Raw genomic sequence first — 11,744 nt, 5'->3', positions numbered from 1 at the left:
TTTGTCCTAAATCATTCCTCCACTAAATATCTCTGTGAATAGTCATATACAGAACCGAGGGAATGTACTGCAACGCACGTTTTGATTTTTTACAAACCAGCTGGCCAAGAACTCACCTCCTAGTAATAACCAAATTGACTCTCAAGCCTAGAATCCGAGGCTTTTGAGGCATAAACTCTCTTCAAATAAATATCAGAGGTTTCCGTGTGCTGTGCCTCAAACGGGAACAAAGCCTAATAGAATAGACTGTAATAAAAGTGGTATTTCCAGCATGTGTGTATGTGGCTGCTCTATGCTGAAAATGTCCTTTAGCACTTTTTAACCATATTCTCTAGTGTGTCGGCAAAGAGACTCCATCAGAGTATTTAACATTGCTGGGAGCAAAGGAATAAAGTGGAGTCACTGTTGATTATTACTCATTAGCCACAAGGACATCCACTTAACATGTGAATAAATGAATGACACCATGTCCTAATGGAAATGGCCTCAGTGTACCTTTAAGCAAAATGTTGTTTAATATCTTCCATTTGCTGAATAGTAAAGAGGCCTGTTGGACATGCATAGTTAGCAAGCAGCCATTGTTGCTTTGTTCCAATTCCAGCATTTAATAGAAAAAGATGTTGTCTTGACTGCAGCAAAGACCAGCCGCAAAAACCTGGGTAGCAGTGTAGGTTCCTTCCCATTCTACAAATGCAGGCTTTCCCGAGCATTGTAAAGGGTTAATATCCATAAAGCAAATGAATCCTTAGAAGGTACATGTTCTTCATTATTCTGCTTTACATTCAAACATATAAAACAAAGAACATCTGATAGCTTTATTGGTTTTCTTAGATAAAATGCAAGCACGCTATAAGCCTTAATTTTCTTATTACCATTTGTTAACAAGGAAGATAACGCTCTCAAAAGTACTTGATTAGGACTCACTTTGATTTGTATCTTGTTATGACTTCCAGGGCATATATTTTTTTGTATTATTACTTTGGTACACTGATAGTTCTGATCAAAGTGATAGAAAGAGGTATTTTAAAAGTGTAAATATTAACTATACAGGTAAACCACATAATCTGAACAGCATCCTGAAAGCTGCCATGCTTAAGCATGCTTTGGGAAACAAATCCTAGATGAGATATACTTTAGTATCTTGAAAGCAGGAGGGCTGGCCTGGAGGAGCCCTTTTGCCCTCAAACCCCTGCAGCAGTAACTTCTACCATTCACAACTTCTCCTTTTTTTTTTTTTTTTTTTTTTTTACAGTGTAGCTACCGAGAACAGTTGTAGGTATAATTTGAAAGATATTTGTTATATGACATATCCAAACACTTACGATCAGAATTCATACCAGGATGCATCTTTCCTATGAGGCTAAACCAGCTTTAGCTATCCAAGGAAAACAAAGGCAAGACCATTAGCCAACACGAAAGGTTGGGGTTTCTGTTTTAATCCGAGTCGCGATGGTGGATCGGAACGTGCTTCCTGACTGTGGAAACTCGGAGCGGGCTGGAAGGGGGTCGCTGGATCTTTTCCTTACTGCTTTAATTTTGTCTGCCAAACAGTTAGCTGTGCTGGAGGCAGCTCCCCGGCACGCCGGCGGTCACGGGGCTCCCTCCCGTCCCGTCAGCAGCCCGCGACGGGCGCTTCGGCTGCTCTGAACGGGGCGCGTCGGGCGGCCGGCCGGCCCCCGAGCAGAAGTCCGCGCGACGGCTTGGAAGCCTCTCGCCCGCCTTCTCCTTGCTGCCGGCCGCGCGGAGGAAGGGAGCGAGCAGGAGATGATTACATCAATCAGTGTCAGGCCGGGGAGCCGTGATTTATGAATATGCATAATGAGCTCTCACCTTTGAGAAGGACTTGCTAGGGAGATAATTGATTAGACAGGAAAAGAGCAGCCAACAGGGAGGCAGAGGGAGCGAGAGGCCGCGCTGGGCTGTCTCGGGCGGGCCTGGCTGGGGCTCCAGCGCGGCTGTCAAGCCGCGAGAAGGGTTTCTAGCAAAATACGAGCAGGATCTTTAACGGTTTGTTGAAACACGCAAAAACAGAATGTTTCCTCGCTAAATTAACGGGAATTTTCCCCGTGTGAGGGAAGCTGGGGTGGCACGAGGACCACTTTCTCCCCCTGGGGAAGCCCAGCAGCCGCGGGACGGCCTTCCCGCCCCGACCCGGAGGCGCAGCGGCCGCGGGAAGCAGCCTCGGAGCGCGCGGCAACGCGACCGGCAGCCGCAGGGACGCGGCACTCTGGGGCTGGGCTGGAAAGGCAAAGGAGGCTTTAATGGCGGTGGAAAGCTGGGGATGCAATTGTTTTCCCATTGCGGTCTCATTATTTTCCTCCATCCCCTTTTAGCATATGTCTGGCCACTGTGTGAAAGTTTCTATGGAAAACACACCAGGATGTCCAGAGGAAGGGGATGTGGAAATTTGCCTCTAGCTTTCTCTCTCCTTCCCCCCCCCCCCCCCCATTTTACATGCCATTAATCTTTTTTTTTTTTTTTTTTTTTTTTTCCTTCAGCAAGATCTGGCTAAGCAAAAAGCAGGGATACAAAGTGCAGAGAGACTGGGTAAAATTTACATGAGAACAAGCAGTTTTCTAGCCACCCACCCACAGAGTCCCCTCTTTCAGGAGCCTGTCGGAGTGCAAGAGGGGGAACTATTCCTGGCAGAAAGACAGACTTGCAGCGGCTGCAAAGAAGAAAATGCCGTTTCCAGGGCTAGCTGTGGCCACAGAGGACATATGTAGACACGAGGGGGATTGGAGGGGGGCGTGGGGGTTAGATGCAGAGACTGCAAAAGTGCTGCAAACTCTGCAAGTCCCTTGCTGGGCCTCCCTGGCAGGACCGGTGTCGGCTCTGTTGCGGCGGTTACCAACAGCAGCGCAGGGAGCCGTGCAGGCGTGCACCGCACGCGGTATCTCCCCACAGTAGCGCAGGGCCTGCCGGTGAGAACTCTAATCTTGAAATATTAAAATGCATATATAATACACCTGTATACCTACATACATATATGTAGTGTAAATATATAGTGTATATAAAAATCTTATCGCTTACAGATGCCTAAGATTTAAAACGTAGTTTATCAGCCTAGTGCAACCCAATCCTATAAATAATACATTCCTATCACTATGACCTCAAAATGTCAATACTGCGCAGCCCTGCACATTTGCATATCTCGTACTGTCTAAACTTGAAGCATGTCAGCTATGTGCTTCTGTTTGTACTTTAACTTCATTTTAACTCTTGCCTCCTAGTGCTGGGCACCCTTCTCCCCCCCCCCCCCCCCCCCCCCGGGGTCTGTCACCAAACGCGCCAGCTATTTAATCACCACCCACGTAATTATGCCACTTCCAGGACCATGAGGAGGGGAAGGGTGGGGGAACACCCCCCCCCCCGGTGCAACACAGCAACGCTAAGCGAGGGGCTGCGCGCGGCGCGGGGGGGCCGGGCCGCGCGGCCCCGCTCAGGTGGGGGCCGCCCCGCGGTGGGGCCGGGCCCCCCGCCGCCGCCCGCCCTCCCTGCGGCGGCCGCCAATCGCAGGCGGCGCGGTGGAGGCGGCCGCGCCGGGCCGCGGGAGCCCGCGCAGCGCGGCGCAGCGGCCGGGGGGCCCCGCCGGCCCCGCTGCGCGCTTTCAGCGCCCGCCGCTCGGGCTCTTCCCCCCCCGCCCCGCTCGGGCCGCGAAACGAAGCTACAAGTTGTCGTCGCCGCGGCTCCGCGGCCGCTTCGGGCGCAGCCGCAGCTCTGCGGTGGGAGAGGGAGAGCAAGGGGCGGCTCGGCGGCTCGCTCCCCTCGCCGGCTCTGCCGCGCACGACGGGAGGGCCCCGGCCGCCGCCCCGGCCCCGGCCCCGGCCCTGCCCGCCGCGGGCTCCTGCCCCGGGGCCGCTGTGCGCCCGGTCGTTGCTTCGCCCGGTGAGTCCAGCCGCGGCCGCCTCGGCGCTGCCGCGCTGCTGCCGGGCGGGGGATAACGCGGGCCGGAGCCCGACGGCGGAGGGGCCGCGCAGTTAACGCCTCCCTCGCCCCGCGGCTCCCTTGTGAGAGGCGTCGGGGGGGGGGGGGGTCAGTAGCCGACCCGAGCAAGAAGGTCCTCGGGGGGGGGCGGGGGGGGGCGATGGGTCCGGCGGCTGCTGCGCGCCCCCTGCTCCGCGCCCGCGGGCCGCGCCGCGCCCTGCAGGGGGCGCTGCGGCTCCAGCGTTGAGCCGCGGCCGCGGCGCGCCGCCGGGGAGCCGCGCAGCGCCGGGCGCGCAGCACCGAGCGCCGCCGCCGCCCCGCGCCCAGAACGGCAGCGGGGCGGGCAATAACTCCAGGGGTGGCCACCGGCAGTGTAGTCAAAGTGGCAACAGTTTATTTATTAGCCAAAAATATATACTTTCTTGTACAATTTGGTTCACACATATGTACATTTTTTACTGTATGTACAAAAAAAAAAAAAAAAATCCGAAACACCTATATCTCACTGGACTTCCAAAAAACCTCACAAACTCTGCTAATCCAGATGATAGTACAGAAGCATTTTTTTCTCCTTTTTAGTTTTAATATACGGACATGCTTACAAGTTGTAACTATACAGAGATTTTTTTTTTTTTTACAATCATTACAACAACAATTAAAAAAAATTAACTATGATGATGATAACGCTGATAGAACCATAGCTGCATCAAGTTGGTTCTGGGGCCTGGAAAAAAATGACATAGAATAAATATTTAATAGGATTTCTAGTCAGATTGGGCTGGCACAATGATTTTTAACTTTAGGTAGCACTGGTTTTGTTGTTGTTGTTGTTAATTCTTAAATAGATTTTTAAATATAAAAAACGTTTAAGAGTGTCTTTTACCAAATTTATTTAGTTATTATCACGGGCCCAATCTTTGTGTTTTTACTCAGTGGAAAGTATAATTGATTTCAAAGAACGCTATGTCAAACTAAAAACAGGAAGGCTCAGTCTCTTACTTTTTTAAGCAGCTTTCCATTTTTTAATTTGAGTTATTATTTTTCTATTGTTCATGCGATTTGCCTAAATGATTTGGCGACTATTGGAAGGCTATTTGTTCGATTTTTATCCAGGCCTAATATTTGCCTGAACTACCCACGGAACAAGGTCGGTCAGTGACAACTATTTTTGATGCACTCCCTATGCATTCTGACAGAAGCAAAACAAAAACCAAACAACAGTCAGCACGCAGCTCAAGAAATGCAAATGCAACTTTGCTTTCCATAAGGAATCGTTTGCAAAGTCCAGAAGAATGATCAGGAAAAAAAAATCATCATAACCCATCACACATTCTGAGGCAGAAAAAGTTACCGCCCTACAAAGGGAACTGCAGAAGTGGAGAAAATAAGCTAACCATTTACAACTCTCTCTATATATTCTTAGGAGACTGAGGAAGTAATCTCTTACCGCCTCTGAACTGGCTGGAAAGCTGTCTTTATTAACTTTTTCTCTACTTCCAAGGCACTAGATCGATCTAAAAAGAGAAGAAAAAAAGTGTTCCTTTATAGCTCCCGTTTTATTTTCTCCCCCATCCCTGAATTAAGCCACTACAGTTAAGATCTCTTCTTATCGAGTTGCAAATACGACAAAAATGATTGTTTTACTGCAGAAATGACCATTTAAAAAAAAAAAAAGAAAAGAAAAAAAGACAAGAGCAGCTCTTACGGCCGGGTCTATCCCACAAAGAGTTGCAGCGCCGGCGATTTTAGCAGCAACAACAACAGCAACAAAAATCTCCGATGGAGGAAGGTACATTTTAGACTAACCTGGCGGAAAAGCGCCGCCGCCGCGCGTGGGGCGAGGGCCCCGACGGCGGCCCCGGCCGCGGGCAGCGCCGGAAGGGTGGCGGGCGCACAGCGGCGCGGCCCGGCGCGGCCCGGCTCGGCGCGGCGCGGCCCGGCGAGGGCCTCCGCGCCGCCCCCGCCCCGTCGCGTCCCGTCGCGTCCCGCCCGGCCGCCCCCTCAGCGGTCACCTGTTGCGGCGGGCTCCGCGCCCTGCGCCTGGTCCGCGGGCCGCGGGAAGGCCGCCACGGCGGCGGGGGCGGCCCCGAGCCCCAGGAGGTGCGGAGAGCCGAGCAGGGCCAGCGGTGTGCGCGGGGTGGTGGTGGGGCGCCGCGAAGGCGCGGCCGGTCCAGGGGGGGAACTTGCCCAGCGGGCAGGGGGGCACCAGTCTGTGGGGCGGCGGCGGCGCCAGCGGCAGCGGCTGCGGCTGCGGGGCGGCCGCCGGGGGCGAGCCGCCGCCGGGCGACTTGCGGGGGTTGTCCGGGCTGGTGGCCGTCTCCGCCAGCGACCAGATCTTGGGCTTCGGCACGGTGCCGGCCAAAGTGCCGTCTGTCGGGGAGGAGGAGGCGGAGGACGAGGGGGAGAGGTGGTGCGGCGGCGGCGGCAGGGGCGGCTTGAGGGGCTCGACGCCGGCCGGGGCGGCGGCGGCGGCGGGGAGCTCGCACTTGTGGTGGTGATGGTGGTGGTGGTGGAGGTGGTGGTGGTGGAGGTGGTGCGGCTCCCCCTCCGCGGCCTTGAGGTAGCGCTCCTCGGAGCCGGGCAGGTCCTCGAAGCCCTCGGAGCCCTCCGAGTCCGTCTTGGAGTCGGAGTGCAGGAGGTCGGCGTCCTGCAGCTCGTCCTCCAGCTCGTCCTTGTTGCTCTCGATGTTCTCGGTGTCGATGTTCTCCAGGTCGATCTCCTCCTCGTCCTCCCTCTTGTCCTCTTCCCCCTCGTGGTCGCTCCCGTAGGAGTTGCCCTCCTCGTCAGTCCTGCTGCGGGGGGCCCAGGTCATTTTATTCTCCTTTTTGAGCCGCCGGCGGGCGTTGGCGAACCAGGTGGAGACCTGGGTGAGGGTCATCTTGGTGATGATGGCCAGCATGATCTTCTCGCCCTTGGTGGGGTAGGGGTTTTTGCGGTGCTCGTTGAGCCAGGCCTTGAGGGTGCTGGTGCTCTCGCGGGTGGCGTTCTTGGGCCGCGACGGGTCGCCGAACTGGTACTGCCCGTAGGGGTAGAAAGCGGGGTGGTGGTGGGGGAAGGCGGCGTGCTGCACCCCGGGGCTCTCCTTCAGCTCGTACTGGGCGCCCTGCAGCGAGGGGGCAAGGGGGCCGGGTGAGGCGAGGCGGCGCGCTGGGCCTGGCCCGGCTCGGCTCGGCTCGGCTCGCTCCGCGGCCCTGTTGCGCCGTTGCTGGACGGGGCGCGGAGCCGCCGCGCCGCGCCGCGCCGCCGAAGAGCGGGTGCTGGCGCGGCGCGAGCCGCGGGTGCGCAGCGGGCGCCGCTCGCCCTGCGCGCTGCGCGCTTCAGCTACCGCATCGTGCCGGGAGCGGCGGCGGCGGCTTCGCTGCTCGCCTTCGCCGCGGCGCCCTCCGCGCAGCCCCCGCCTCGCCCCGCGCCCGCCCGCGCCGCCGCGGCCCCGCTCCCCGGCGCGGCCTCCCCGCCGCCGCGGGCCCCGCGGGGTCTCTTACCAGCTGCGGGAAGATGGGCAGCTCGGCGGCGTAGGGCAGGAAGGCGCCGTAGCCCTGCGCGGCGGCGTAGGGCGCGCCGTACATGGAGGAGAGCACGTTGGAGAGGGTCCCGGACGGGGCGAGCTCGGCGCCGCCGCGGGCGCCGCCGCTGCCCGGCCGCTCGGGCGGGTACAGGGGCCGCACGTACTGGTAGCCCAGCTGCGGGAACGACATGGCGAGGAGCGGCGGGGCCGGCGGCGGCCGCGGCGGGGCCGGCGGCGGCGCGGGAGGCGGCGGCGGCGGCGCGGGAGGCGGGCGGCCGCCCGCCCGCTCGCTCGCCCTGCGCGGCCCTGCGCGGCCCTGCGCGGCCGCCGGCACTTTTCAGCGCCTCCCGCAAACTCCGGCAGACATGGGGGCGGGCAGCCGCTCCGCGCCGCTCCGCGCTGCCTCCGCGCCCGCCGCCAGCCGCTCGCTTCTCCCACTTTCCCTATTGATCTGAGTGGACCCGGGTCAGGTCCTAACAGATTGCCTGAGATTATTGGGACTCGGGGCTCTGATTGACATTTCTAGTCTCTCGCAAGCTCCTCCTATTTCTTTTAAGTCTCTCTCGCTCCCTCTCTCTCTCTCTCTCATGCCCAGAGCTCGCTCTCGCTGGGTTTGTCACTGGCTTTTTTTTTTTTTTTTTTTTTTTTTCTAAATCTGTTTACTGACGTCGCGATCTTTTATTTGAGTTGCTTTCAAATCTCGTTTTAGCAATCGCCAATCAGTTGTGTGTTTTACAAAGGTTTAACCCTGCCTCATGGTATTCTAATTATCTGGAGATAGATTTAGATATAATTTCTTTCCTGGCCCCCTCCTCCCCCGAAGTAAAGGCATAGGAAGCTTGGGTGTCAGCTGGAAACTGCACACGAGAGGCACAGGAAAAAGTTGTGACATTTAAAAATAAAGGTTCCCTCCTCTCTTCTCCCCCCCCCCCCTTTTTTTTTTCAGGTTTTGAAATTTACAGCCTTTCCTAGCCCGGGCTCATTTTGTTTTCTTTATTAAGATATTCCCTCCTTCCCTTCCCCCCTCCCCCGGCCCTGGCAACGGTTACATCTCCTAATATAGATTTAAAAGTCTATTAGTTTCTTTCTTTCCTTCTTTCTTTCTTTTTTTACATTTGCGTTTCCAGAGCTACATTGAGAAATTTCATAATGTACTGAATCTTTAAGGAGTTCTCTACATTTTGTCTAGGCTAACAGTGGGCAGATACAGTGGAAAAGCTAAGTTAATTTTCCTCCTAATAAGGGACTTCAAAGAGTTGTAGGTCACAATTTTACATCAAAGGCAGAAAAGAAGGCAAATTAAAATCTTAACAAAGGAGAGACGGGAGCAGCCCTCTGGGCCATTAGTAAATAAGTGGTGTGAAAAAAGGGACAATGACAGGCACTGGAATTAAACTCATTAACACCTTTTTGTCTTGGTGCGAAATCTCTAATTAGGAAATTTATGATCATTTTGCTTATTCCCTCTGTTCTGAATCACTACAAGGCTTAGAAGGAAGTACCTGGTACAGGGAACATTTGCAAAGGGAGCAGTGGCACGGTGTTATACGGAGCTATTGGGAGGGAGTCACGATATGTTTTAATTACTGGATAACCTTTTTTTTATGATCAACACATTTTAAATTACAAGGTGTTTCCCCCGCTTTCCAAAACCAGCGTGTGAGTTGTAATTTAGCATTTTAAGACTATTTAAAACGCAGTTCAATCACAACGCGTGTTTGCAAAGCGCAAGTGTATCCTGAGTCGTTACTGTTTTGTTAGAGGAAGAGGGTTAAGTGAAACATTAAAAAGTTTATACAACCTGTAGGACTCTGTTTGCCGGGAGGGGAAAGGGGCGATCTGAACCTGCCACTGTTGTCTGATTTTTAAAATTTCAGCGTTTTTTTTAAAAAAGTTTGAGCGTTCTTTTAAGGAGTTTGGACTGTGTGTGCAGGAGAGCCATTTAACCATATTCCCCTCTGTTCCTAAACACTCTGCGGATTTATTGCCTTTAAAATATGATTTAGGTACAATATAACCACTGTGCCCACAGTATGGATTTTTATATCTACATTTCTTTAAAAATGAAATTCATGTCAGATTATGCTGTTAAAGGAATCGACCTTGATAGCTTGCTATAATAAAACTATATCAGCTTGTAATAAATGCGGATTATAGCAAAGCAAGCTCCAGAATTAAAATTCCCTGAATCAATATATGAAAATCTGTAGGAAACATCTCTAATCGTATTAAGTTCATCTTTATAGCATTTCCTATCTGCTAATCTAGTGCCAAAACAACTCTGGGTTGGAGGAATTTATTTTCTTCTATTCAACGCGGCTCATGTAATAGGTTTTGATAGTATAATGCAATGGAGATAACAATATTAAATTCAGTTATATGTTTATTTCTTTTTAATTCAAAAGGAAAGTAGGCAGTGAATCCCATGTCCTGATTTCCTTTAAACTTTTCTATACGAATTGCTTAGCTCAAACCGTCGTGATGCTGAGAAGGTCGGCGGACAGTTTGGAAGCAGACCAGAACTTAAAAAAATATCTGCCTCATAGAAAAAAAAATAAAAAATAAATAAATAAAAAAGGAGGAGGAAACAGATTGAAAAAATCCGACAAATCCGTGGCCGTTTGGCTGAGCTCTCCCTCACGGCCCTGCCGTCGCGGGCGGACCGTGCAGGCGCTGCAGGCGCGGCGCCCTCACAGCCCGCGCGCCCGTCGGGCCCCGGCGCAGCGCTCCGCACCGCTCCGCACCGCTCCGCTCCGCACCGCGCCGCGCCGCGGGCGCGTTTCGGGGGCTTCACGCTGAGCATCACCGTGCCTCATTTGCCGCGTTTATAAAGCCGGCGAGATTATTTTATTATCTGCGGCTACTGTCTGGGGTCATCGCGATAGATTTTTAATCAACAACGCAATCGATAGCGGTTCATCTGGCGCGGGGGGCGGGAAGGGCTCGCTGCCCCTACGGCAGCGGGGACCTGGGGAGGGGGGGGGGGGGCTGAGAGGCGAGAAATTTATGGGGCCGAATGAATCCGGGTCAGGGCGAGGATGAAGGATGGATTCCTAATGGGAAAGAAACGGACAGGAAACGCGGCCGGACCGAGTGGACTGGAGGAGAAAGCGGCAGAGACGCGGTTCTTGGCCGGGAGGTTCAAAGCGTGTGTGTGCACGGGGGAGACAAGCGGGGGGGGACGAGAGGGAGGAGCGGAGCGGAGCGGAGCCTCCGCGGGCGGGCGGGGAGCTCCGGCGGGCTCCGCGCGTGTGTGCGCGGCGGCGGGAGGGAGGGAGGGAGGGAGCAGCCGCGGCAGCATCGCGGCGGGCCGGCCCCAGGAGCGGTACCGGGAGCGGATCGCGAGCCCGGCGGGCGGCGGGCCGGGCCGGGCCGGGCCGGCGGAGCGGGGCAGCGCGGGGCGGCGGCGTGGCCGGGGGCGGCGGCGGCGCAGCGCCCCGCGGCCGGGCCGACACGTGTCCTCGGGCCGGGACCTGTCACGGCGGGGAGGGCTGCTCCTGATTTATTACCCCAAACACACCCGCGCCCGCCCTCGCCTCCCCTCCTCCCCCCTCGCTCGCACGGGCACTGAAACCGGCCGCTTCCTCCGGCCGCCGCCGCCTCGCCTTGCAGCAGCCCCGCGGCCCGTGGGGAGCCGGTCCCGGCCGCCTGGCCCGGCCCGGCCCGGCCCGGCCCGGGAGCTGCTCGCCGCTCGCTGCCGGAAAGCTGGGAGTTTGGGCCGTCTCCTACCTGGCCTTTGCAGTGCGATTTCCGGGCCCAGGGTGGTACCTGCCTCCGTTAGGGACTGCGGGCTGCCGGCGCGGTTGGCAGTTTCCACAATACACACGCACGGGAAAACAAAAGGCTGGGACGGGGAGCAAAGGCACCGAGGGGAGGGGATAAACAAACAAGTGGAATTCGGAAAAGAGCTACAGTTAAAAAAGAGTTAAAGAAATAGAAGGAAAGATCAAAGAGCTGGGTAAAAGACTCTTCAAATTACACGTTTGAAGCTTTTCCATAATTCCAAGGCGACAGATAGATAACAAGCTGCACATTCCTTATCACATATGGAATCAATCTGAAAGGAGTCTCTCGATCAGAATCTGTTAATTGCAGTGACATATGATTTGGAAAGAAAACACAATTAATGACCCTTCATGTTAAGGCTTTGGGAAGAGGCCACTGACAATCTGCGCTCTGCAGCCGACGTCAACTTTTTTTTTTTTTTTTTTTTTTTTTTTTTTTTTTTTAACTAGTAGTAAACTGTTAGAGGGAGACATTCCGCGGGCCGCGGCGACTGTTTTGTCTCCTTTCCCGTTACAGGTCTCCTTCG

At 54.8% G+C, this 11,744-nt stretch overlaps 1 protein-coding gene across 1 annotated transcript; it reads right to left on the bottom strand.

Moving 5' to 3' along the window:
- Nucleotides 1-4,299: 4,299 nt before the first annotated feature.
- IRX3 (iroquois homeobox 3) lies at nt 4,300-7,670 on the bottom strand. The gene is given in 5 exon segments (XM_062586795.1): nt 4,300-4,651; nt 5,375-5,441; nt 5,940-6,054; nt 6,056-7,030; nt 7,410-7,670. Coding segments are annotated over 5 exon segments (1,425 nt in total). The 5' UTR covers nt 7,623-7,670; the 3' UTR covers nt 4,300-4,596.
- Nucleotides 7,671-11,744: the final 4,074 nt, after the last annotated feature.

The sequence above is a fragment of the Rhea pennata genome, chromosome 13 (assembly GCF_028389875.1).
Source record: "Rhea pennata isolate bPtePen1 chromosome 13, bPtePen1.pri, whole genome shotgun sequence".
In the NCBI taxonomy this organism is placed as follows: Eukaryota; Metazoa; Chordata; class Aves; order Rheiformes; family Rheidae; genus Rhea; species Rhea pennata.
The sequence above is the reverse complement of the archived record's forward strand: the minus strand, read 5'-3'. Positions and strand labels throughout refer to the sequence as shown.